This window comes from Pogona vitticeps, chromosome 9 (genome assembly GCF_051106095.1).
Source record: "Pogona vitticeps strain Pit_001003342236 chromosome 9, PviZW2.1, whole genome shotgun sequence".
NCBI lineage: Eukaryota > Metazoa > Chordata > Lepidosauria > Squamata > Agamidae > Pogona > Pogona vitticeps.
In genome coordinates, this window is record NC_135791.1 from 3,259,207 (window position 1) to 3,286,651 (window position 27,445).

The 27,445-nt window shown below is 44.5% G+C and overlaps 1 protein-coding gene across 5 annotated transcripts; it reads right to left on the reverse strand.

Annotated features, from left to right (window-relative positions):
* Positions 1-2,211: 2,211 nt before the first annotated feature.
* On the reverse strand, positions 2,212-26,665 carry CLSPN (claspin). Of its 5 annotated transcripts, none has more exons than XM_072979484.2 (25): positions 26,525-26,665; positions 25,117-25,213; positions 24,008-24,417; positions 22,739-22,900; positions 21,897-21,971; positions 21,619-21,691; positions 20,262-20,370; positions 18,701-19,242; positions 17,350-17,541; positions 16,174-16,370; positions 15,266-15,447; positions 14,748-14,812; positions 12,875-13,080; positions 11,964-12,124; positions 10,974-11,197; positions 9,887-9,998; positions 9,064-9,142; positions 8,227-8,345; positions 7,388-7,552; positions 6,760-6,881; positions 6,137-6,264; positions 4,851-4,947; positions 4,071-4,153; positions 3,746-3,907; positions 2,212-3,235 (listed from the first exon to the last, which is right to left on the reverse strand). In XM_072979484.2, the coding sequence occupies exons 1-25, from the start codon at positions 26,549-26,551 to the stop codon at positions 3,122-3,124; spliced, it is 3,903 nt and encodes a 1,300-aa protein (XP_072835585.2). In that variant the 5' UTR covers positions 26,552-26,665; the 3' UTR covers positions 2,212-3,121. The 5 variants fall into 5 exon arrangements, with proteins under 5 accessions (XP_072835585.2, XP_072835584.2, XP_072835582.2 ...); XM_072979483.2 differs by having other exon boundaries at positions 24,008-24,420; XM_072979481.2 differs by lacking the exon at positions 26,525-26,665 and having other exon boundaries at positions 25,117-26,322.
* Between the last annotated feature and the right edge of the window lie 780 nt (positions 26,666-27,445).

The following is a 27,445-nucleotide window of genomic DNA, read 5'->3' on the forward strand; positions in this document are numbered from 1 at the left end:
CATAAATTAAATTAGACAAGACAAACAAATAGCTTCGTGGCTTCCCACCCCACCCCGCTTGCTTCTGCTTCTACTCGGCTCACTCAGGAAAAGAAAGCAAATCTAATTCAGCAAGCGCCTCCAGCCGAACTCGCCCACCCCAAGAACGCATCCCAGCAGCCGGGGCGGGAGGCTGGGATGGAGGAGCAGAAGGGGGAGAGATTACTAAAAACATGTTTGCAATAGTAACCTTTAATGTAGACTTTAGGCCATCTCTGGCCTGCATGCCTTTTAAACGACTTTTAATTTCCTTTTCTATGGAATGGTGATGCCAGGAAGGGCCGCAGTCACACCTCTCTGGTTTTCCACCATTCCCCTGACCGAACAGTTGCAAAATGTTTCGCTGCAGCACTCAACAACTGCAGCATCTTCCATGCCTTGTTCACAACCTATGGGAATCTCGCTTGTTCAAGGCACAGATGCCATGCACTGCTGGAGGTTGAGGACTTGCCTCAGCACAAAGTTGTAGATTTGTGGCCTGTGGAACTCCCTGCCCGAACGTCATAGGCTCCTTAGGGAGACTTGAGCATCACAGCTGCAGGCTTCTCTGGCAATGCATTTAGGCTCATAAGGACAGAGAGGGTAAAGAGCAGTGGTCCTCTAGCTCAGAAAATGGGCGGGGACACCCTACCCCCAAGCTAAATTTTGAACCAACCGATAGACCTTAAATGTCATGCCTTTTGTCTTGTGTAGGTAAAAAACCACACTGACAAACAAATGCAGTTTATCTGTAAATATTTGCAAGAGAAAATAAATACTAGCCTGCAAATGTTAATAAGAAAGACAATTTAGCCCTTGCACATTCCTGCTGCTGTCTCTGGCAGGAGGTGTTGCTGGGACCCGAATTGCCTCTATACTAAAGCTTGAAAGCTGTGGGTCTATTTATCATCCACTTCTGGGCACCGCTGCTTTAAAAAAATTACCAACAAGGTAGAAAATGTCCAGAGGCAATTGGGATGGGAAAGGGTTTGGAAACCAAGCGATGTGAAGAACGACGGAAGGTGGTGGTTACATTGAGCCCGGAGAGGGCAGAAAGGTGATCTGATGGCCCCCTTTAAAAGGCTGATCACATACAACCGGGAGCAAATCTGTTTTCTGTGTTCCCAGCGGTAGGGCCCAAACCAATGAATTTAAATTGCAAGAAGTATTTTGAACAAACTTCGGGGGGGGGGGAAGTGTGCTAAGGACGAGAGCTGCTTGAGAGCGGAAGAGACCGTTGGTAGGAGAGGATGGGCTGTTCTTCCCCAGAGAGTTTTTTAGGCAAGGGCTGGGTTGCTACCTGTCAGGGGTGTTTGAGCTATGGATTCCTTGCATCAAGTAGGGTTTGAGGCGGGATGAACTTTAGGTGCCTTGCCATCTTTAACAATTCTGTAACACTGGGTTGAAGGAAAATGCTTCGTTTTCAAAAGACAAAAACATCGCTTTCATTTTCTACATCAGATTGGGCCATGTGGGGCTTTCTAGATAGCGGTTGGACTTCATATCCCATCAGCCTTCAACAGCACAGCCAATGGAGAAGGATGATGGGAACTGCAGTGCAGTGCTGCAAAGCTGCATGGCCCAGCTCTGTGTAGAGGCATGCATTAAAACGATATTTGTTCTTAAATAAATATACCTCCCACACCACCCTCTCTCTTGTAAGCAGCCACAAGGGTGAATCACAACACAAAGAGGAAGAGCATCTGCAAGAGCTTAGCACTGTCCAGAAGGAGAATCCACAATGAATGCCGTTGGTACAGTTCTTCCTGATGCCACAAGACAGAGAGGTTTTCAGCATCATAGGGCTTTAGGCAAAAATGGGTCAGTTCCAAGTCCCCCCCAGTGGATGCTGGGAAACGCAGATTATAACCAATGATATTTTAATAGTAAATGCTATTCATAGTGTGGTCTCTGGCTCTCTCTAGTGTCCAACACTGGTAACTTTATCTTTAGAAACATATTTCTAGGATTTAAAAAAAATATTTTCAGACCATGTATAAGTGAATCCATGGATACTGATCCCGTAGAGGGGCCCCCTACCGTACTTACGGGGGTTGTGATGTACTGGAAATGTTAGAATGACATGTTCTGTCCTGATAGCATGTCTTGTTCTGCCTTCATTTTTCGTCTGACCTGCCAGCAAACTCAAAAAGTGGCCCTACTGAGATGGAAGATCCCCCACGCATCACATCCTTTACAGACACCATATACACCACTTTATTTTTTTTTTATTTTTACACACACTAAATATACAGTCTGGGATTACCGTCTTCAAACACGGGCGGAATGGCTTTGGAGAATGTTAAGAACCCAGCAGGATGCAACTGTATATAAAAGTCTTCAGTGCAAGATCTTCCAAACAGAGTCAGAAGCACGTTGTGTAATTCTATTTATCTCCTGGTTTAAAATCCAACCTCATTGCTTTAAACGAAATCCTTTTCTTTAGATCTCCTTTGTTCATTTTCAGACCTTTGGAATGCTCATAAAATTATATGGGCGATTTAAAATGAAGACATGGTTGGCAGAAGAAAACTTTCCCCTTTCTTAATTTTATCCTGGAAGGTTTCATCTTTAAAAAAAAACCTTAAAACCCTGTTCTACAAAACGGAATTGTCTTTAGAGCAATATCTGTGTAAAAACCCTAATTAAAAAAACGTAAGCTGAAACTTTCCAAGATATGAAATCAAGGTGCTTCTAACTGCCTTAAGGAAAGAAGGGGTGGGTATGTGGAACTCAGCCTCTGAAGTAGTAAAAAAAGAAAAAAAGATGGAAGCATGGCTACCTCAACACAGAGGAGCGCCACACAGCACAGAAGTCCGGGAAGAGGCCAATACAAAAAAATACAGGTCCAATTAATACTACAATACAGTTGAAGATGCATCTGACGGATAAAGGACATCCTTTCTCTTGCTCTCCTTCTTCTTATCTGAGGATTCAGGTGGAGTGATACACCCCAGCATATCACGTTTAAAGTGGCTGTTATCCATACAGGGCTGTTCCAGACTAGAGGCCGGCGTGTGCCAAATCCTGATTCCCAGGCCGTGCAGAAAGCAGCTGGAAGAGGACCAGGCGTGGCACCCACAGGGAAACCCCTCTGCACCTTTCACCTCTCCAAGTACTGGAATATACTCCGGGTTCCTTGAGCTGAAGGACTGTCGGGACGTAGACGTTTGGGAGGAGGCATTGCAATGGAAACGGGAGCCCTTTTCTTGATGACCTAAAAGACATCAGGAGCCATCAGACCAGGTAAGTCAGTCCACCAGAGCTTTGAACCGTGAGCTACTCGGTGGCCGTAAGGCTTTGCAAGCATCAGCCAAAGAGCAGACTTGCAACCCACCTAGTTCACAGCACCCACCCTCTGTTTTGGGCACAGAACATCCCTGACATGGCTACCAAAGATCATCTAACACAAGCGAAGCACTATTGAATGTGGATATGTAAACATGTGGAGTGCACTTGTCATTCACAGCCTATACAAGGGACTTTGAATTCCATGACATATCCATAAAAAAGAAGTCTTTGGACACAGACACTAAAAACACACCCAAGCTCTCTTTTCAATGGTGTCATCTGGGTACAAATCACGACTGTCTCACCTCCACTTGCTGACGAAGAACACAAAACTCCATCCAGAGCCAGTGCTCCTTAAGCACAGCCAGTGTAACAAATAAAATGTGAGAACCCAGCAGAGGTTATTGACTCTGCTCAAATAAATCAGACGGGCTACCTGTGCTTTTGATGTCTCCCTCGATGCCTCAGTCTTCACAGGGGAGAGCGTCTGGAAGACGAAATTCCGCGAGTTCCTGGGGGCGTTTGGGTTGAGATTCGACATGGCAGCCAGCTTCTCCAAAACGGCCTTGGGCCGGTTCAACAGGGACCCGTTCTTTAGCTGGGAAATTGGGAAAGTGTTATTTGGAGGCACATCTGATGAATCTCCCTCACATATTCACAAGTATGGCTACGCCTCTGACACCCAAAAACAAAGCTTACCTACCTCTATTTTGGCGCTCTAATTGCATTAATTTTTTAGAGCACCCCGCCCGGCAACTAACCTTTGGGTTACTGGCAGGACAAAAAGTTTCAAATGGATTTCTGGGGAGTGACTTGGTTTCCTGAACAGCAACGGTGGGGGTTCCTAGAAGAAAGTCGTTGTTGTTTAAAGTATGTATTTATTTATTTATTTTGTATATGGTAAGATAAACAGCCCTAGAACAATAAAATTATAAAAACACATTCAAAGGAATAAAGCAAATGACACCAAAAGGCATATGATCTCTGTGACAGGTAGGACTTGAGCCATGAAGTCAAGCAGGGTCATTATGGAAGACCTCCCTAAAAACCAAGGCTTTGAGATGCCTTCTAAATGTCAGCAAGGAGGGGGCCGACCACAGCTCCACTGGGAGCTGGTGCCACTGCAATGAAGTCAGTGGGGATCTGCCAGGGGGAGCCGGGGTGGGGAAGTGCCGGCCATCCGTTCAGGCGAAGAACGAACCAGCGTGAACTGCCAAACCAGCAGTTTTCCCCCTCATCTCTATTTCTAACCACGCTGGCTACGTCATTGCAGTTGCTTCCCTGTGGATCATTTACAACGGTATTAATGAGTTTTACAATTTGGTGAACCTAGTACTTTGTGCATTCTATTTCCAAGCCATTCTCTAGCTTATTGAGATTTTAAAGCAAAACCATCAGCCAGGAATGTTCATGTGCAAAATGTTTTGAACAGCCATGAATGTAGAGCAGGGAGGGGCGTTCCTGCGTCAACTCCGACCCCCCCCCCGCCCGTCCTTCATTGCGAAGGCTCTGCTAGTTCCCGTTCAAACCCCGAGAGGTACCTTTATTTCGCAGGGACCGGGTGGTGACTTTCTTTGCAAGTTTCATGAACTGGCTGTCCTCGTCGATAATATCCTCATCCTCCTCCCCTTTCTCAGACTGAAAACAAGCAGAACCTTCATTAAGCCAAACAGCTGTAAACAAGGAGGAATTAGTAAACAAGCCTGTGGAAGACGCAGATAGTGAAGCAAACACCCTTTTACCAGGCAGTGGCTATGTCTTTTTCTAGTTTTTTAAAAATGCATTTAAGAAAGAAAGGGGCAGAGAACAGGCTGAAAAACATGGTGTGTGGAGAGAACTACTGGATTGCTCAGTAGGTTAGGCCTCTGGCTGGGGAACCCGAGGTTGGGAGTTCGATTCTCACACTGGGTCTCCTTGACAGGGGCTGGATTGGATGATTTAGAGGGTCCCTTCCAGCCCTGCAGTTCTAAGAGGATCATGAACTCCACCCTCCCCAAAGATTCCGTCTCTATGCAGGTTATGAAAGCATCTACCCCAGAAAAAATACCGTATTTTTCACTCCATAAGACGCACCTTTCCATAAGACGCACCAATTTTTTAGGAGAAGAAAACAGGAAAATATAATCTGTTTTCTTCGCTCCATAAGACGCACAGACTTTCCAACCCCCCTGTTTTGTGGGGAAAAAGTGCGTCTTACGGTGCGAAAAATACGGTACATCTTTTTTTTGGGCGGGAAGCAAAATCGTAGGAGCAGGTTTGAAGCCATTATGGAACCCTTCCCTCCACAGAACCCAGGATTTAGAACACTTCCATGCCAAGCCCAGCTGTCACTGAGTGGTCCCCCTCCATGCGGAACTGCAGCTAACCCCATTTCTTTAACAAATAATATGTTTCCAAATGTGTTTGTGGCTTGCTCATATGCAGTACAAAAGAAATATAGATGTAAAGTATGCACCTCTAAGTATACAGATGCAGACTTGTTTTTAAAAAGACTAAATTCTCCTTGACATATTTTTCTGATAGACCACCAAGTTGCAAAATAAAAATAAAAATTTTACTATACAAGCCACTGACAGCAGTATTTTAAGACTAGCGCAGGCAATTATACTTCAAAACAGTATCAGTTAAGCTGTTTGCTTATGAAATGACTGCTCATCCTAACGTATTCTCGAAGGCTTTCACGGCTGGGATCTGATGATTGTTGTAGGTTTTTTGTGCTATCTGGCCGTGTTCTGGAGGTTTTTCTTCCTAGCGTTTCGCCAGTCTTGGTGGCCGGCATCTTCAGGGGACAGGAGTCAGAACCCAGCCAACTTGGCTAGCAGGTCACCTGTTCCCGAAGCCACTGCTCCCGTTCAAAGCGCTCCTTCCTCCACGTGGCTTCCGACTCGTCTGGATGATCTTCATTCTCTTCGTCGTCAGCGTCTTTGTGAAACATATCCATCTGAGATGAATCATCTAATGACAGATGCAGAAAGGGAATTATTTCTCACCATCATAGCTGAACATTCTATTTCAAAAACAAACAAGCAGAAAGGAGTCGCGGCCTGAGGAGAAGGTGTGATTTTCGAACAGAGTTCAAACCGCACCTCCGTGATGTGATCAGGAGGGGAAAGAGGCAGAACTTTGAAGGCACCCAGCGTAGACCTTGTAGAACCAGCGTATAAAGAACTGCCCCCTGGACATCTGTTATCATGACCCAGATCCTTCGTATAGATGTCCCAGCATCCTCTGAACAGCGGCTGAGAAGCTCATCTTGAACAAATCATTCTCCTCTTCTTTTTTTGAGCCTTGTTGCATTTGTGGCCGTTACTACTTCCGGTGGCTGAGGCTGGTGACTGATTACTAACTGAACAGTTTGCTTCCCTAATTAAAGCACAGCTCATAGCTGTGCTTTAATTAGGGAAGCATGCTACCTTCAACCTTTCTGGTTCTAAGATGCCAAAATCATACCTATGTTCTTCCATCTGAACTTCCTCATCCGTCCGGGGCCATCATGGTGTAGGTCTCCATCGGCAAGGTACCTCTCCTGGTACAAGCGCAGCTGCCGTTTGTCATCATCCAGCGTCACTTTCCTGAAGTAATACACAAACGGGTCTTTGTTCAAGACAGAGGCTGCACTTTCCAGGAAAAGCACCAACACAAATTTAAACACACGCACGAATGCATTTCCGGCTACAGCTCTTGGCAGCTGGAGGTTTTTAGCAGAGGCCCCCTGGCACATCCCACCACCCCATGACGCTAGGCTGGTAAAGACACAAGACCCAGCCTTCTCTGCAACAACGCCTCAATTTCTGGAATTCCTTCCTAACGGAGCCCAGGCTGGCGCTATCCCCTGTGATCCCATTCATGGGCAGCCAGAACTGTCCCATTCCATGCGGCCTTTGGTATTTTAAGGCTGGCTTTTAGAGTGGCTGATTAGTTGTTAAAAATTATTGACTTTTAACTCCAGTTTTTAAATGGCTTTTAATCTTTTTTTAAGGAAGTTTTTTTTTATCTTGTAGCAGTCCATTGCTCCGGAAATCTCATAGGCCAAGAAAAGACACATAAAGACTTTCAATGTGGGTCATAATATACTGACATGTGTATTTTGTTGACTTGGTCCTGGAGTTCCACCGCAGTAGGGAGCACCTCATCAAGTTCTTCTTCTTCGTACTCATCGAGTTCCTCGCCATCATACTCATCCTCACTGGCCATGTCGCTCCCTGACAGCTCTGCCTCCTCCTCCATGAAGTCCTGCAATTTGCTGAATGGTTTGGTGGAAAGGGGAGGAGATACAAGTTGATTTCTCAGGGTTTAAGGAACTCATATTCACCACAGTAGCCTCATCATTCCTTTTGCCCCCAAAGAATATACATGGCTGGCAAGAAGGGTTAGATCCAGCTCTCCAGAGTTTCAAAAAAGACCCTGTTTCTCCACCTGCTATGAGCAAACAGTTATGTCTTAGATCCAAACCTAACACAGGCACAACATGAGCCTAAATCCATGAATCTTTACAAGCTGGAGTGAATCCTATGTTGGGAAGCTTGAAAAGACATTTCTGACATGATGTCAGCTTTGCAATAAAGCTCACCCATGTCCGCCCAGAGAAACACTTCCTAGCCTCCGTTAGCCATTCGTTAAAGAATGCAAGTTGGCAGTGATCTCCCTACGGCTCGGTTTCTGTGCCCCTTTTAACATCCAGCACATTTTAAGCTGAGCTGTCGGCTGGGACGATCCCTATGAAGCCTTAGTTGCTACATCACCATACTGATTTCACCGCTTAAAGTTAATTTGTCTTCTTCACCAAGCACCTGACAGTTCTGCTGCCTGGATCCCTTAAGTGCAGACTTTTTAGCTGTTTTAATTTCAGATACGTTAATTTATATATGGAACACACACGACTGTTCTGCGACAGCCATGCCAGCAGGATTGACTTACAATTTCTTTTTCAGCCCTTCTCTTCGTCTCAATACTTCTTCTTCATCATCAACTTCTGATTCACCCAGTTCTTCCTCTTCTTCTTCCTCCTCCTCTTCCTCCCCTTTGCTCTCCTCCTCCTAGCAATCAAAAATAAAAAAAAACCCCACAAAAACATGCATTCAGAAATTCTTGTAGCACTGTTAGCTCTGTTCACTAGGAAACAGGCTTGGAACAACGTGGGCAAAGTCTATTGAAATTTCATCAGCCTCAGGGTGAATGGTCAAGAATGTCAGTCCAGGAGGCCTCCCCTACCTGCCGGATCAGTATCCGCTGATTCACTTACCCACTGTCTGAAAATACTAAATCAAAAAACCCTCAGAAATAGTTCTACATATTCCCAGGGTGTACGTCTCAGAATTGGCCACTAGCGAGAAAAAGAAAAATAGTCCATGCAATTTACGATGTTCCATACTTTTTTTGACATGCACAGGAGGGCTTGGAACCAACCCCCCACAGATACCATGGTCCTACTGTATTTCAGGGTGGGGTTTCAGCATCAATTGTACCATTACACAAAAACGTATGAAAATTTGCTTAATATGTTTAATTTACAAAGGGTTGCGGAGAAGGCTCTGTGCCAAATGAACATCGTTTTACCCTGGGGACCCATAGCTCTGCTCATCAGCTTTGAGTCTGCCAAACAAACTGACCACCATGGAAGAAATGGAGCTGATCCACCGAGGAGAACCATCATAGGCTCCTTACCTCCAGCGGAAATGGCATTTTCATTGTATAATGCATACACATACTTCATGTTGCATTTTGGGAAAAACTGCAGAAGTGTCCAGTACTCACTTCTTCGCTATCAAAGGCATTGTCATCGGCTAAAAGCTTGAAGTCTTCAGACTCCTTCTCTTCTTCGTCTTCTGCTTCCCTACAAGGAAAGGGCAGGGAGAAAGGACACTGGCTGAGCCGCTGGGCTTACTGCAGGGCGGACAACTTTGACGGAAGTCGCCTTGGCTCCTTGTTAAAGAGAAAGGCAGGGTAAAAACATCTTAAATAAATAAATGTTCAGCAGCTTTAGTCATTGTATTGCCTGACTCACCTCGTTCGCCGGGACAGAACAGGACGAACGAGGCGAAAGTGAAAGGGCAGCTTAGAGGCTGACCTCTTCTCCATGAATAGCTTTCAAGGTGCTACCACTCTCAACATCTTCATGTCTTATGGATTATGAAATCATAGCAACCCATGTGCCTTCAAGTCAATTTGGTTTGGTTTGGTTTTTTTTAAGATACATAGTACTCAGAAGTGGTTTCCCATTCCTTTCTTCTGAGGGCATCGGAGGCCTCTGCAGCTTACCCATGACTACACAGGCTGGCTCTGTTCCCAGGAATCTTAGAGGGGAACCCACCTCCCAACATCTTGTTCGGCAGCCAGATGCCCAACTTACTTGGAGGAAGAGAAAATATGAATAGCAAAAAAGGACCAGCACCTGTCAGGGACGAGGGAAACCTTTTATATTCAGGTGGAACAAAGTCTGACTCAGGATGTGAAGCGTGCGACACGTCCGACTACCGGAAACCTAAATGCAAGAGATGGACCCACACCCGCACCCTCTCCTGTGTCACCAGCTCTTCAAGTGAGCAAGAAGCCACTTGAAATTTGGCCCATATCCTACCGGTCAGCTGGAAAAGATCCAGAGCAAAGAGCGAGTGCCTCGGCCATGGGGTCATCTGTGCTCTGCTCTTTCTCTTGTCCAGGGGTGGCTGAAGAAGCTTGAATAGGAGAATCTGAGAAAACAACCGGGGTTGGGGGAAAAAAATTATGAGGAATATGCCTATGGGCACAATCTGATTTTGTCAAGATCAAATGTGAGGAGTGGCAAGAACACTGTTTAAGGGGCATGGTAAGAAGGAATCATGCCATGGAATTGTGCTCTTAGTTGCACATTCCCAGTAAGCCTGAAGAGGGAGGGGCTCAGATAAAAGCGTTCTCCAATACAGTGTTGTACTTTGAAACACCCTGACTCTTATTAAATGGAAAGAAGCATCTGGGGGCCCTCCTGGAAATGCACGTTTCTGCTCAGACTTCACCCTGCTTTTTGTTTCTAGGGTTTATAGCTTCGAGATGTTGTGAACTGCCCCATTTCAGGGTCTATTGGTGTTCCACTGTCCTATGGTTTTATAGCTAGTTTTAGAACACGCAATCTTGAAATTAGGTTACAAATAGTAATTCTTAAAGAAGAGCATCCTCTCATCTTTAGGAGATTTCGTCCACATTGTTACCCAGGCCCTTTATCCAACATGCCACCCGCAGCTGATTTCTATCTGGATAGGATGTAGCAGAGGGCTTTTACGGCATTCACATCCCATATCACGGAACTTCCATGCTGATGACCTACCGTCACGGCATAAAAATATTCTTTCATCCAGTCTTCCTTAAGTTTTCATCTGGTGGTTTTAATTAGATCCTTTTATTAATCTATTGTCCACCTCTTCTTTTAAGCCAGTTTGCTTGTGCTTTGAGCTGTCTGGGTCATTGTATTTTAAAAAAGGAAATCCCCCCCCCCCAAAAAAGCAAGATTTACTTTTAAAAACACAGACAAGAGCTAAGGATACCGGTACCCCTGAGGCTGTTGTAGTTCCTACAAGCATCTGAGTTTGAATAAGGGACCTGGCACAGAGACTTTATCATCAAGCTCTGTAGACCTGCAGGGCACTTAACTCCAACTTGTACGCAGGTTTTTCGATCCTCTTAGGCCTCACCTTGAGACGCAAACTTTCCAGAGCAGAGGTTGAGGAGTTCCTCCATGTTCGGCTTCTTGCCACTGCCGGTGCCGGCGTGCTTCTCCTGGGAGGCAAACTGCCCAGAGCACAGGTCCAGCAGCTCATCCATGTTGGCATCCATCGCATTCTCGTCCATGCTAGCCAAAGGCAGGCGGTCCTTGGGCGGCTGGTATTTATTCCGTTGGTGGCCAACATTCAGAAACCTGGAAGCCAAGGTCAGGATTCCTCTGCTGTTGTCAGACAGCAGGCTTACAGGGTTCCACAGGCAGGATCACAGCACTTGGAAAGGTGACCCATGTGGATTACAACTCCTAGCAAGGCTTGAAGATCCCATGGCTTAAGCCTTGAGAACCTTCAACAGAGAGAAGGGACCCTTTCCCTTGCTCTGGTCATGTCAAGTGCCTCTACCTGAATCCGGCTAATTCATGCCTTACCTAGTAGCCCCCTGGCCTTACTCGGAGAGGCATTTTAGGGAGTTGCATCACGGGGGGGTGCAGGGGGAATGAGGATGGGAAAATCCCCCCTTCTATAGCTTCCCTTCTACTCAGTCTTCAGGATCCATGCCTGTCTCCACAAAAAGGGCTAAATATGTTGCATTTTGCATCAACATTTTCTCTCCCTACACACACACCCTCCGAGAGTGTGAAGTCTTGAAGTGTTTCCACAACCAGTGAAGCTGATAGTAGCAGCTGGGTTCAATTTCCAGCAGCCTCGCAACAGGGAACAATCCATTTCTGCTTCTTGAGAGCAAGCAGCAGATTACAGAAGGATGGGTGTATTTTAGCACCCTGTTGGCTTTTACAGGCCGAGAGGCCACATAGTCTCATGCATGCTTAGCTGGAGGAAGTCCTGCTGTCTTTAACGCAACATATTCTCTAGGAGGTAGGCTTTGGATTGCACCACTGATGTGCAATCCTGAAAGCACTGCCTGGACCAGGAAGCCACTTTCCCCATTTACCAGTAACTTACCCATCTGCATCAAGCAACTGACTCTGAGTGTCATCTTCCAGGGAAAACTGAAATGGGAAGCTCCCAGCTACTCGAACTGGGCTTTTCTCTTCTGGCGTGCCATTGTAGAGATCTTGGGAATCTTCTATAGGTAAAGAAGGCTCGGATGCCTTTCCCGAACTCTGAGCAGATGCCAAAAAGAACGTAATCAGGCCCAGGAATGGCAGACTAGAAGGCCGACCTTCCCCATACAAAGACTAAAATTCAGCCGGGTAGTAATAAGGAAAGACGTAAGGCAGAAGAAGAAAATGCGACATATAAACTAAAGCTCCATGAGACTGGAATCAGTTCTGAGGAAATGGAAGGTTAAGGCAAAAAGGCCTGCCAGCCTGCAAAGTAGAAAACTCAAAAGATGGATCAGCACAGTAGGTCAGAGGGACTAATTACTGTTGTTACCAAGAAACTCGTCAGTGGAGAAGATACGTTTGCTGGATCCATGGAGTGATTCTGGCACTATAGGGGCACTAAATGCCCTGCTGGATGACCTAAGAAGAAAAAAGGAGTGCAAAACTGTCCATTGCCCCCCCCCCCCGACCCCTAGACTTTTTGGCAACTTCCGGTGCCATCAACCATGATATCCCTCTGAACAACCAGGAGGGTTTGTGTATCTTGTGTCTACAACATAGATAATTGTTTTCCAACACGGGAAATACTCTGTGTAAAATGCATACTTCATAAATGTATACTATGGATTATTTACCAAAGTAAAGGAGACTGTTTAATCAAGCAACAGACAACATACGTCATAAAAAGGAATGAGAAGGAAGAAGAAGGGAACATATTAATGGAAGCTCCAAATCTTACTCTTACAAAACATTGCACAATTATTCTTCTAATGAATGGATGCAATCAGTTAAGAATCAGAGGCTTACTTTTGAAGCAGAGCTGATAAAGCTTGTTTTGAAAAACCCAGGGGAAGGTGAGCGGACAGCTGCAGGGGTGGACAGGAAGCCGTCCCTCCATGCCATTTGCTTATTACAGGGTTGGTAGGACGGAATCATGGAACCGATAAGTTCAAAGCTGCTGTTGTGACTGTTCTCCTTTGCCAGGTTTGGCAGCAAAAATGAATCTTCGTCGTCTAAAAGAAGGAAAAGAAAAAAAACACTTCTTACTGGTTTTAGAGACATCAAACAGAATAAGGATATGAATTATCCACTATATTGCAAATGCTGGCTGATATTTCTTCAGGTCTGGGTGTTTTCAGGTTGCCAGACCAGTAATCCGAATTAACCAAACTCCTCTTGCTGGCTAGCTCAATGCCATCTCTTGTCACGACCGCTTAAGGTTGTGCGTCTCTTATTTACTTTTGTTCCAGTTGCAAGCAGGAAAAAGCAATACTTCGGCTTCATAAAAAACAGGCTGTTGAAGCAGAGAACCAGTAACTTAACAAAATCATTCAGCTGCAGAGATGAGCAGAAATTTTATTTTGCATTTTCCTTATATGCAGCTCTAACAGCTGCCACTGCAGGACTAAGGAAGTCTCTCTAACTAGTTCAGAGACGACACCTTCTGCATGTGGAAGGCCCCGTATATCTCCATGTGAGACAGGGATAAATGCTGCTAGTTAGTGTAGTAGATTGGGTCCCCAGACGTTCTTGTACTACAACTCCCAGAAATCCTGGCCAGCACAGCTGGTGGTGAAGGGTTCTGGGAGCTTTAGTACAAGAACATCTTGGGACCCAAGGCTGGGAACCACTGGTATAAATGATAATGAGATAGGTAAAGGCCAGCAATGTGATCTGGTATAAGGCCACTTCCTATGCTCTTAAGCTCACAGTCAATTAAGATGTTGCCTTGTAAGCCAAATTCAGCCCTGGTAGATCTGCAACAGAACTGGGCAGCAGCTGAACTGAATTGCCCCGTGCTAAATCACACGTACAATCAAAACCTGACATTCTGCAGCAGCAAAGCAGATTCCCAGCCCACGGAGTGTGTTCTTTAAAGAGTGCTCTTAATCTAGTGAAATAAAAAATGGGGCGTGCAGATTTCAAGAACAAATTGATCCCACCAAACAAACATCCTATTTTCAGTCAAGACAAGTGCTGTGCCAAGAAGCTACTGCCTGGAAGAGCAGAGGGAAGAATGGCCTCATTGAAACACGATGCAGCTTCTCAAACACAGCTCCTGGAGCAGCACACGGAGAGGATGACAGGAAGCCTTGCAAAAGTACGTGCAAGTAATACGTCACAGCAACTCAGACTACACAAAACAGCATCAGCTCCCTCCAAAGCTCAAAACCATCGTCTTTTCCTCATCCTAGAAGTTTAGGCAGGTATAATTTGCCCGGCGTCTGTATCTCATGCCTCTCATTCTAAGTTCCATAGCTTCGGTATAGGAGTCTTCTCCAAAACATTATTTAAACACTAGCATGTATGTTTTAGATACTTCCAGCGGATATAGGCTTCTAATCGTTACTCTGCATCCTAGCAAATCCAGTGGACTTCTGAGCCATCCAAAGGTCAACATCATTTAGAGCAGGGCCGCCGGTGGGCACAATGCATCCTGAAGACGGTTTCCCGAGGGGCCTTACTAAATTCTAACCAAACTATAGTGCAACACGTCTCTACAGACATGGAGTAACACAAAATAAGTTCCACACGTCATTTTTGCATTTTGAGAATGTAACAGTCATGAGATGTTACTCAAGAAAAAAGTCTCGAGAACACAACGCAAAGCTCAAAACCAGAAAAACACATCATGAGACAGACGAGGCGGAGAACCAAGTCCCAAAAAGCAGGCGTTTACCGGGCTTGCTTGGTCTTTTGTCCGTGGCTTCTTCTATTTCAGCCTTTTCGCTCGGAAAAAAACATCTGCAAGAAACAATTTTAGCTCAAAGGTATTATCGTGACTTTAAAAACAAAGAAGCTAACAAAAAGGAATGCTCTCAACTGCAAAATACAGAGCCTACTTAAACTGTAGCTGACAGCCTAATGACACTTGATTACTGACAATTTAAATGCACTATTTATTTTAGAATGCATTTTAAATTATTTGATGACTGTTGTTATGCTTCCCCCCCCCATAGCTGAGTTATTGTTATGATTTTATGCTTTGCTAGTTTAGTTTTTGTTTTATAACCACGCAGAGTGGCTTTTGGACAGATGGGCAGCATATAAACGGAACAAACAAACAAACTGCTGTTTGGTGAGATTCTCTTAGTATCACTTAATAGTATTTCAACAGACATCTTGTGGGGGCTCACAGTATTTGTCTTGCAAGTGTACTCCAAAATTAAAAATAACTTGGGAGAAGTGAAAGCTTACCCTGTTTTGGAAGAGTTATCCTTGAAAAGCAGCAAAGTTGATTCTGTGGAGGAAGGTTTCGGAACAGCGCGGCGATTCACAGCCTCTGTCGCTTCTTCCTCATCAACAGATTCTTTATCCCCATCTTCTAAGGCCTCCTCTTCCACTTCCTCCTCTGCTTCACCAAGAAGATACTCTATGCCCTAATGGAACACACACAGAGATACTGAAATTCAATGAGTGAAAAAGAACAATTCCTTTAAAGAGACTATTTCCACGAGACAAGCGAAAACTCTTATTGCAGTCTTGCAAACAGGTCACAAAAGTTAATCCCGCGAGCTTGCTCTTGATTGAAAGAGGTTATACAGGAGCATCAATATCTACACGTACGAAAGACCGACACACACAGGTGCATACATTATGTGTATAGGATATATTCAGAAGTCTCGGTAAGGCTTAGTCTCAGGGAAGTGAGTATAATATTGCTATCAAGCCTTATCTTTGCTCTGGAACTCAGTGTTGGTCCTGCCGGGTAAAGCAGAGAAGGGCAATCCCATGGTGGCCAGGGGAGGCACTGGACCCCCACCCACCGGGGCCACACCGGGACTGCCAATGAGGAAGCACCACTTGGCCCCCTCAGCTGTCTCTGCCCTGCAGACACAGGCTGCCCGGTGGGATCCAGTCAGCCACTGGATGTAGAAGACAAAACAAAACAAGCCACATTTCAGTCCATGGCTTCTAGCACTGGAAGCTTTTAGGATATCAAATTATGACAGAGGTCTGCGTGGGTGTGTGTGAAAGAGCAGTCTCACTTTAGCAAAAAAGCCAGAATTAAACACAACATAGATTCCCAAAGCTCTCAGTTCTGAACAGGAACACAAACGTGCAGTCACCAAATAATTTTTTTTTAAAAAAAGCAGGGGGGAGACCTCTTGATTGCCTTCCTCTTCTTCATCAGATTCATCGGTCATGTCTTCTTCTTCTTCCTCCTCCTCTTCCTCCTCCTCCTCCTCCATCACCTCCTCATTATCCAGTTTGAACAATGCTTGCCGCCTCTGGCGCTCCTCCGTCCTGCGCAGCTTCATGGCCTCCTGAAGCTTAGCTTTCAGCAGGCGTAGCTTTTCACCTGGACAGCCAAAGAAGCACCCGTATTAAAACCAGAGTTTTACTTACAAGTGCCCTCAGGCAAAGAGTTTAATGAAGTTACACACAACTGACTGTAAAAGTACCGGCAAGATCTCTGAAATGGGGAGAACGTTAACACATAGGCTAACCAAGAATTGGGCCTTGTGGCTAGCGCTGGCCAAATCTGTAGACACAGACCGAGGTACTTCTGTGCTTATGCCTGCCCAACACGCACAGCTTCTCAGGGTTGCTCCATTCCACTGACTGTTAAGGCCAAGCCAAAAGGGGATTTTGCCAAACGGACCTTCCCGTGGCCAGTCGGGCCCCGTGGTGCTCAGTAAAACAAGCAGGTCTGGACTTCACACTTACAGAATCCATCAGATGAGCACCAATCTTTCATTCTTTCTAAAAATTCTGTATGTATCCTCAGTTAGGGGACTCTTACTACTCTTTTAACAGATTTTCCCCTTTCCCCCTTTCCTTATGAACTAAATACTGTAGTAAAAAAAGTACATTTAGAGTAAGTTTGTTGAGAATGCTGCAAAAAAATGGGACTTCAATCTAATCCACGTAGTTACAGGCAGAACACCATCAATATGCAAACAAGACAAATCAAACTGATCTGATTCCTTATTAAGACAAAGGTTCCCTGCAATAAGACACTCATACGACAGTCTGAAAGAGAAATGGGATGGTCAGACTGTAGAACAGCCAGCACTGCTAAAGCTGGGAAACTATTGCTTGGAACCAAGTTCTGCTTTGCAGACTGGGAAGCTGCTAAATTGGGGCTTACCTGCACAGAAATTAACTTTCTTTTGTGTATTTCTTGAGGCAGAACTGGTACAAATGTCATCTGGTCTCCCCGACACCCTCAATCCCACCGACTCCCCCTCACAACCACTCAGAAGCTAGAATTTGATCTCTGGGTCAAAAAGGGATCCAGACAGTAAATCCTGCATCTATCCTCATTCCAGGCATACCTGGTTTCATGTGGGTCACCTCTTCTATCGCCTCTGCAGGCAGGACCACGGGCACCACGTCTGCTTTCAGCTCCTCTTTGCCCTCGTTCGTTGTCTCTTTACGAATGATATTCAAACTCACCGTTCGTTCTGACTTTGGTTTGGTCGTGTGAAGTGCATGTTTCACAAAACGCTCTTTCAGTGCTTCCAGTTCTGTGGTGGTGTTTTGTTTTTTTAAAACAGGGGGGAGAGAAAAGTTGTACTATGACCACATGTTTTATTTTTCTTACTTTTACTTTAAAAAGTAAGTTGGTTTCACTTCAACTATGCCCCAATTCATCGGAATTTGACAAACTGAACAAGAAGAGAACTCCCAGTAAAGAATCAAACAGGGATCTGCTAAGGTCCCTTACATTCTTCTTCAAGGGAGAAGGCCATAATATTCCCCCTTGAAGGGAATAAAAATTGCCAGGCATGATACGAAAGCATTGTGATAGCAAAAGCAGTTGTACAATGGAAAAATGCTATTTCCATTGTTCCTTCTCTTTGGCCTGCCACATATCTGACCCTGGACAGCACAAGGTTGTGAAGAAATATCCTTGCCTGAAGTGTAAATCAGCACACTAAAATTATTGCTCAGTGGTTTACATATTTGGCTGTGGAGTCAGAGGTTGTCAGTTTGATTTCCCAGTCTGACTCCTTGACAGAGGCTGGAATCAATTATCCATAGGGACACTTCCAGCTCTGCAGTTCTAAGATTGTTATTATCACTGTTATGAATCAGGTCTCCACAGAAGATGCTAAGGGAGTAAGTTATGTGGGTCTAGCAGCCTGATTTGAACAATCAGGGACCAGCAAGCAGAAGCCTGCAGCACAAAAAGCAGCAAATAGCACCTGACCATATTCAACTGCCATGTTTTAGGAAAAGATACATAGGGAGAAAAAGAACAATGATTGTATACCGAATGCAAAACTGTTCAGTAAATTTATGCCACACATTGGAAGCGGAGGGAATTCCAAAAAAAGGAAACCAGCTACCCTGACCCATACAAACAAAATCCAAATCCAAAACCCACACGTGGGCAACACCATTGTTAAGATCAACCATACATTCACGAAATATAAAGCTTTTAAGTTCTCTAGCCCGACGGATGTTGTGAAGAACTTGCAGACTTGCACAGTGTCTAAATTGACAAAGTAAAGGTATTGCCCACCTGTGCATTTTGAAAGGTGAAGTATTTCATAAAGAAAACATGGCACACACTCCCAACACTCTGCTGCTCCCCGCAGTGCCCCCCTCCCCAAATCATACTAAGTGGCCAAAGCTAATAAGGATCCAGCCCTAGGAAGAGGCTAGAAGCTGGAACCACACCTCTGTTAGGTTTCACGTCGTCAAGCTCTATAAATGAAACATCCCCGGAACACAGTCTGGGCTTGATGGTTAGATCGACTCCCAGCTCCCGAAGCTGAGCCAGTTTGGACTTCTTCGTTTTTCCACGAGAGGCCGTCGCCAGCGGCTGATCAGGTTCTTTGGGCCTTGCGTGCAAGTCCAAAGAAGGCTCCTCTCCCTGTTCAAGTCCATTTCCTTCCTGTTTGGTCTCTGGCGATTGGAGGCGTTCAGCAGTGATTTCATCAGGATTGTCTTGTTTTTCAGAAGGCAGTTCCGCTCTTGGGCAACTGCTTTTGGGATCGCTGCTCTGTCCGTTCTGTTCAAGGCAGTCTATCCCATTTTTCACTCTCTCAGAAGAAGAACGGTCTGTGCTGACAGATGCAGGATTCAGGGGGACCGGATCCTGTGGGTCGGCTCTGACTCCCAATTCCTTCACTGCTAACTGGTCACTCTCATGGCAGATGGCGCTGGCCTTCTTTGGAACAGCACCTTCTGCCTCTAGACCAGACAGATTCTTAGTGGATCTGTCAAGCAAAACAGAATAAAATAATAACCACCTTCTTCTGTTTTTAACATGTTCGTGTGCAAATGTGAGGAAGTTAAGGCCAGAAGACAAACACCCTTAAAAAAACAGTATGTCAGCCCCAAAAGAGTTACTGCCGATCCTAGGAACGTCCAAACACAGCAGTGTGTAAAAGGCACCCTTGTTCGACGTAAGAGGGGGAAGCTGCACAATGTTTCCTGCTGATGTACCATTTTATTTTAAATTAAATTTATTTCAAATCAATTCAATGTAAAGCAAGCAAGAAGAAAGGCCAGGACAGGCAAATCTTCCCATTTTTTGTTCCACAGTTTCCTACATAATTCAAAAACAAAGAGGGTGTTTGGGTTCACCCATTTCAAAGGGCCAAATATATCAATGAATGGCATTGAAGAATACTTTAAACCAAATAGTGGCAACACTTATTAATTGGCTTGTTTACTAACACACATGCCCTAGCAACATAAACAATGGAAAGCCCAATAAATCACTGAAATCAATACCAACATTTTTTAAAATGGTAAGCAAATGCCAATGCTGATAGAGTGAAATGGAAGAAAACATTCACTCTGTAGTTTGCACTAAAATTTAGAATTCTGCAGAAATTTAAATGTTGCTGAGGCACCTGAGCAAATTACCCAAATTGGGAACATGTACAAGATTATTTATTAAAAAATGAAACATTTGTGTTTTTCAAAGAAAAATACAAGGAGCCAGGCAAGGCACCAAAACTCTGCTCTTAGCTTTTGGGACACTTGTTCAGCCACTTCACTGAGTTTCTGAAATACAATCATCAGCCACCCTTTGGAAGCCATAAGCTTTGAAAAACCTTCCTTTTCCATAATCAAAACCAGAGTTCCTGGAAGTCTGTCTTCTGCTGTAGACCCCACAGCCCACATGCTGTTACTGCTCTACCATGACATTGCAACTCAGCAGGAGTCAATACCAGGACAAGTGACAGACAGTAGAAGAAAAATGTAGGTAGAAGCAGGTTTGATTTACCTTAGCAAAGTCATTGCACTTCCCTGGAAAACAGGGCGAGGTTTACGCCTGAAGAATTCATGAACGCTTTTGGCTTCGGGCACGTGATACGGGAGAGGAACAGCGGCTTCTGCCAGGGGAGAAATGGGGAGGTTACGTTGCTCCGTTAAGTGCAATGCAGAAACAGACTGAGAGTTTTACTGATATTATCTTGGTTTAATTTTAATGATTAAAATGCCCGTATCTGAAAATGAATAGATGCTTTTAAACAAGTCAGATTATCATTCTAATGGAATACGTTCCAGTCTGGCTGAAAGTTTTACTTCTAAGGTTCCAGTTTTTTTCCTCTAAGTGGTTTCAGAACCCGAGACCTTCTATATGCAAAGCATACTTAGCAACGGTTTCCATTGCAATGAAGCAATTGTTATATTTACAAATGGAACATGCAAGCAAACCTGAACAGCACACGGCTCTCAGTAACCCTCAGAATTTGTAACTGAAGGAATCAATTTGTCCCTCTTGCCTCAAACTGAACTTGCAGCCACTCCAGAAATTCATATAAAAATCAACACGCTTTCAAAGCAAACACATCAGTTTTCTAAGTTGACCGCTACAAGATTCCCATTCCCAAAAGACTTTGAATTTCGGGCAGAATCTAAAACTGCAATATTTAGAGTTTAGAATGAAAAGGGACCTCGCCACAAACAAAAGACTAAGAAAGGCCAAGATGGCTACTACAGCTAGAAATTGCTACTTCTGCAACGTATGCCTACAAAATGCCCCTAGCTAGATTTCTCATGGCATGTTTGCTTCTCCTGTATCTGGCAGCAGTTGACTTCCTTCTGGAGTTGAAACCAAGGGGTAGGACAGAAAGGGTTAGAGAGCAGCGGCACTGACAACAGTCTTTTGGAAGGCACTGCACTTCCCTCCTAGAACCAGGAGCTGCTGCACCCAACCACAGGATTTTCAACCCCCATGAAGGCTCATTGACAAGGCAAGGCCCCCAGAACTGTTCTTAAACTGGGGTACAAGGCCCCTCAAGGCAGGCGCCACATGATGAATGTTACTTAATTCTCATGTATATTTCCCTATCTGCTTATTTAATAGACAAACAGTAAATTTATAAGCCGAGACTTTCCATCCTGTTGAAATTCCAGGTTGATACACTAAGATTTTAAAAAGGAGAAATACAACACCTAGTAGTTGAGCAATTAGTCTAAGCTACTCCAGCTTTCTCTCTTGCCTGATTATGAAGAGAGGTTTCCACCCTCTTGTGTTTCTGGGCCCATCCTCACTAGTGGTCTCCTGTGCTGTATAAACCATGACGACAACAGGCCTAGACATTTTTCAGAATTTTGCCAATACTTCTACGTCTTACCTCTAACCAGCCGCTGGCTCTCACTATGCAGCTGCTTCATTGCTTCTTTACTTAACTTGGCTGCCTTCCTCTCCTAAAATGAAAATAGATCACTTTGGAAATGTAGGGTAGCTTTGAGAAAAAAAAAGTAACCCAGCATGCTGCTTAAACATGACTGGAAAATAAGGCAAGCTCAGGGAGGAAGTTAGAGCATTCCTAAGTACCATACAAATAGTTAAAATTAAGAGGAACCATATTTAGAAGAGCAATTAAAATCAAGTAGGCATTGAAAAATTCACCTTTCTAGGTTCCTTTAACAGGGACTTCTCACTTTCATCCATTGTATATACATAATCTTCACTCTCAGAAAACAGCTGTTTAAACAGAAAGGGGAGTCTGTCAAATTCAGTCTTCTTTACAATATTTCTTTTGTGAGAATCACTCCCGGAACTGTCACATTCAATTTTAGCTTCCGTGATCACATTTTTACAGCTCTGAAGGAACCACAATTCTCTCTTTCCATCTCCTTGACAACTGTCTGAAATCCTGTCTGAGATGCCAACATAAACTGGAAGTCAATTTGTCCAAGCAATGTTAGACTGCTTTTTTTTTAAAGTGAAATGAAAGTTGGATTAATCTGATAATACAGTTCAACCATACCGTATCATAAAGTAAACAGACTGCAGAAGTCTAGCCAGGTTTCAGAACAAATTATTTAAAAGATATAAAATGTTAAGGAGATTCAATTTTATCAAATTGTTTCGTTATAAAATGGAGGAAGGAGGTCTCCCTCCACTTTCTACAGATAAGAGCAGAGTTAATTTTATTTAAATGTATAAACGTGCTCCTCAGCAAAGCCCCCAAGACAGTTCACAAGGAGTTACCAAAACACAGTACAATAAAGAAAAAACATACTGTTAAGAACAAAAGTGATATTTTAATTGTTGTTAAGAACCACACTATTAAAAAAACGAGTTGAGTGCTGGATCCCAAAGAATAACGAACTGAGCACAAGGCAGACAAACTGCCTGCCTGCCATATGCCACCCACCTCAAGTCTATGTTTGTCCAACACTGCCTGGCCCTCACCTCAGGGCCAAAGGAAAATCAACATTTCGTTGGAAAGGTTTAATGCATCTTACCTTCTGCTTTCTCATTTTCTGCTTTGCAGCAGCTTTTATTGATTCAAGGGACTCTTCATCTGCTGAGAGCAGATCCTCTTCTTCTTCCAAACCATTCTCAAAGAGATCTTTATCGGCCAGAAGACACCCACTGTCGTTGAACGATAGCTCTCCCTCGTTCTCCTGCCAAAGTAGAACAAGACAACCTGAATCACTCATTGCATTGCCTTTCCATCCCACCTTTCTCCTCCTTCCAGGACTTAACACACCATACAAAATGCGGGGGGGGGGGGGGAAGCAACATCTACATAAATCAACGTAGATGAAAGATTATTGAACTTAGAACAATTTTAAAAAGCAAAACAGTCGGAATAGTCTTCCTTGGAAAGGAGCTCCATAGTCTGGGAGCAGCACCAAAAAGGCTCTTTTTTGAGTCCTTACCAAACGTGCCAGTGAAGCTGGTGGGACAGAGAGAAAAGACTCCCCGAAAAATCTTCTGGACAGCTCGGTAGTTTAGGTCTTTTTGGCGGAGCTGGAGATTGCGAGTTTGATTCCACACTGTGCCTTCTTGACAAGAGCTGGATTTTAAGATCCACAGGGCTCCTTCCAGTTCTAAGATTATTACCTTAAAGGCTTGGGGGGGGGGTGGAATGATAGCCAGTGGAGCTAATATGACAGGGGAGTGATCTGCCCCCTGTAACTGGCCCCAGCCCACAGTCTGGCTGCAAAATGAAGTTACTGAACACTCTTCAAAGGCAAACCCATGCAGAGTATGTTACAGTAATCCAGGTGGGATGTGCTTAAGACAGGTGTCAACATAGCCAGACAATAGCTCTTGCTTCCTTTCACATGAATAGATGATGCATCTCATCAGTCTCTTATACCTGGAAAACCAGCATGTCAGGAAGAGGTCCATGCCAATTTGCTTCCACATGTTATCTATTTCTCCATGTGTACGACAGTATGTATTGATGGTTTTTGTGTTTTTTTTTAAGAGAAGAAGCCATTGTACTTCCTATCTGACGTGACGCAAACTAGTTGTGGCATTCGTCAAGAATGGACTTTATCTTCTCCTACTGTAGCAATGAGTTGGGCTACAGTATGGGCATTTTACATCAGGAAGGGAGCTAGCAAGGCCATTCTTCATAGGCCACCTAATGCAACATGGCATAAGCCATCAAACATAAAAGCACCAGAGATTATTTCTATCATTTGCAGAAACACCAAGTGACTCCAAGAAAATTCTTTTTTTTTCCCTTCTAAATATTCCCCTCCTTCTTCCAGCCATACCTCTTTTTCTGGTGGCTTTTCTTTCTTAATCATCTGACTAAGGGACTTCAGTTTTTTGTCTTTCCTCGTCCTCCTTTTCCTGGGACTGTCCTTTGCTGTTCCATCCCTTTGCTTCGTTTTATGACTCTTGGGCTTTCGTTCAGGTTTTCCCACGTTCTCCAACAGAACCTTCGGTGACAGGTTCTCAGCATCACTGCCTTCACTGTCTTCCACAACTGGAAAGGTTTGGATAGATTTCTTCTCTCGAGCAGCAAATTTATCATTTGCGGTTCCACCTTCCACATCATGAGTCCCGACCCCCGGTTTCTCAGGGACAAGGTCTTCTTCTTCTTCTTCTTCTTCACTATCGCTATCTGGGAGCACCTTCTTGCATTTGACTCTCTTGCTCACAGAAATCTCTTCATCTGAATCTGCTGAAATAGATATAAAAACATAAATTACATGGTCTTATACCTTGTGTCCCTTTTTAAAACATACCTATTTTGATGGCAATTAATACAGTCACGTTCTACCTTCTTTTTTCTTTAAGCGCTGTTAATTTTTTGGTATACATTTTCTACAATAGCTTACATCACACTAAATATTACTGAAATTGACTTTACTAGAACATGTAGATCATTTAGGCAAGTAATTTATACTATAGGAAATAATACAACAGATAGGTAGATAAGGAGATAATTCAGATCCTTTTCTGGCTACAATCTACAAAAACTACTACAGTTCACAGGAGCGCAAGAGCCAAATCCATTCATCTGGGCCTTCCTTTTTAAATCAGCTTCAGTACAGCAGCCCTATAATTTATGTATGGAGATGGAGTGGATGTACATGGAGAACTGCTGAGGAAAGAGACTAACTAGCAACATTCTTGTGTTTTGTTGGCTAGGACTAGCAGAGCAAACAAACTAGCTTACAGGAACTTTGGAAAATGTTTGTCCATAATGTTCGGGGGGAGGGGGAATGATCCCTTTCTATTGCAGGGTTCTCAACTCAAGATTTAAGCCTTTCATTTTAAACTACCATGTTTTTGGGCTGTGCAAAGGACTTCTTCAAAATAGTACATGATGCAAGACCAAGGGATTTTAACTGGAATGAATGAATGAAGTACTGACCTCCGTCATCAGCAGGTACAACTCCCTTGCTTAACTGTGCAGGAGAGTTCATTTCACAGCTGCCTTGTCCACTGTCTGAATCATTTTCAAGGGGGTTCTGAGAGTTCAGATTCCGGACATCCAAAAGAAGCCACAATCCCAAAATATTTGTAAATGCGACAAGACAAACAAAACACATGTAAATATGTTAAAGCTGGGTTTTAAAACAGAAGCCAGTCCAAGCACACTTTTTCCACTCACAAAGGGAGCACAAAGGATGGTTAAAATATGCCACATTCTGGGCATCCCTTTCTATAACCACAATTTACATGACAAGATTGTCCAAAGAATAAAGACGATGCAATCAGTACTCTAATGACATTTGCCACTATTTCCATTCAAAAATCAGAGTCAAACAATTATGGACCTGTCCTCTTTCCATAGCTCTTCACCTACAAGGGTTAACTTTCTAAAAAGTAAAGTCTCCTTTATATACAGATTCTGTTTCTGAAAGTAGCAGCGTGTATTCCAGTGTTCCTGATTATGTGGAGACCCTGGTATTTCTGGTTTCAACTGTGCATCTGCTGAGAACTTACTAGCCTTATACAAACAAATGGTCTTTCAGCTTCAACACCTTCCCTTCTCTCCAAGGTGAGGATAAGAATAATCCTGAATTACAAATTAATTCCAGACATAATTAAAAGCTGGATGAGACTGTGATTTATGTAAACACAACCAAATGATGCAGCAGAATTCTGGGGCGGTTCACAGGGCTTGTCCCACATCAGACTGTAGGTGAGGCAGTGCCATGTAGGATGATTCTGTCAAATACAACATTCCCACAAAGCAAAAACAAACGACAGTGGCCCATGATAGCGACCTATGATACCAGCCAGGGTGAATTCGATTTAAATAAAATCGATTTAAATCATAATTTACATTTTTTTTAAATTGGGTGGGGTTTTTTTACGATTTAAAAAAAATTTAAATCTCTATTTAAATCGATTTTTTATATCAATGGTCATTTATCCGGCCTGCCACCAGCTGAGTTTCATGCCTTGGGAAAGGTTCCTTTCCCCCCCCCCCCAGGAAGACTACAACTCCCAGAATCCCCCAGTCGGGTGAGCTGGCAGGCAGGGAGAGTCTGGGACTCGTAGCCCCCCTTCCCCCAAAAAAGTAACGTCTCCAAGCTTTCTCCTTCTCCCTCCCTCCGAGGCTCAGAGAACCCCCCCAGGAGGGACAGAACCAAGGGCCGCGGTGCATGTCGGGAGACCCCGAGCGGGGCCGCAATGCACGCCGGGAAAGGTAGTCCCGAAGTCTCTCTGAGGCGATTCTAGCGGGACCTCCGACCACCGACAAGGAGCCCGGGGTCCTCCTCAAAAGCTCGGCTCCTCGCCAGAACGGGGCTCCCGCCCCACACAAGCCTCACCTCTTCCTTCTCCCTCGTCGCCGCCATGGCGTCGGAGCCCCAACACGGCGGGCGGGCGGGCGGAGGGAAAGAAGCGCGCGCCGACCCGCTCCGGAGAGGCGGAATTCGAGTCTTCGCGCTCTGGCGCCGCGCTTGAGCCCGCCTCCCCGACACTAGCCAATCGCGGAGCCCGCCTTCCCTCGCAGAATGACCTATGCGCGTTGCTATTGGTCATCCCTCTGTTTTTTTTTTTTACCAGACCAACCGGGTTGCTCCTGAAGGCACCACCTTCGCGTCTCAAACCCCGCCCCCCGCCCCGCTGACTTTTAGAGACGCCGAAGGACCATAGACTTTTTTTGAAAGAGGAGACATCCATTTGCTTCATTGCGAAGTGACTACAAGAAGCCCCATGGAATAAATAGGGGTTTGGTCCGTTTTGTTTTTGGCTAAGAGTGGCTGACTCACAGCAAGAGGAATACACAAGAAAACTGAAAGTTCAAATCCCACTCATCCATAAAGCTGAGTGAGTGATATGGGAGCACTTACTGTCTTCATAATAACAACTGTATGTTGTCAAGTTGACTCTGAATTATGTCAAAGCTTTCCAAGGTTTTTCAGGTGGAAGAATATAGTACTCAGAAATGGTTGTTTACCCTTCCCTTCTTCTGGTGGCACCCTGGGACTGTAGAGCATGCCCAAGGCTACAAAGGATGCTTTTTCTTCCCCGGGAGGCACAGTGGGGAATCGAACCTCCAACCCTTTGGCTCTGCATCCGGATACCTAAACTACTGAGCTATCCAGTCAAATCTGAGAAAAGCCCAGCCAACCTTAGTCTAATCGACCTCCCAGGATAAACCTTGTGGGAAGGATGTTTGATCCTGACCCTCAGCAATCTGAAGCAAGGGCAGTGCAAAATGTATACTTGCTAGGTAGTGCCTCATT

What these genes read in the sequence shown, in the direction of transcription:
- CLSPN (XM_072979480.2), bottom strand. Translation starts at nt 25,294, where the DNA reads ATGTGTTTTGTTTGTCTTGTCGCATTTACAAATATTTTGGGATTGTGG. An exon ending in AGAAAATGAGAAAGCAGAAG is followed by an intron (nt 21,972 to 22,738) that starts GTAAGATGCATT and finishes CTGTTTAAACAG; the next exon opens with CTGTTTTCTGAGAGTGAAGA. An exon ending in AGTGCAATGACTTTGCTAAG is followed by an intron (nt 19,243 to 20,261) that starts GTAAATCAAACC and finishes TTTGCTTGACAG; the next exon opens with ATCCACTAAGAATCTGTCTG.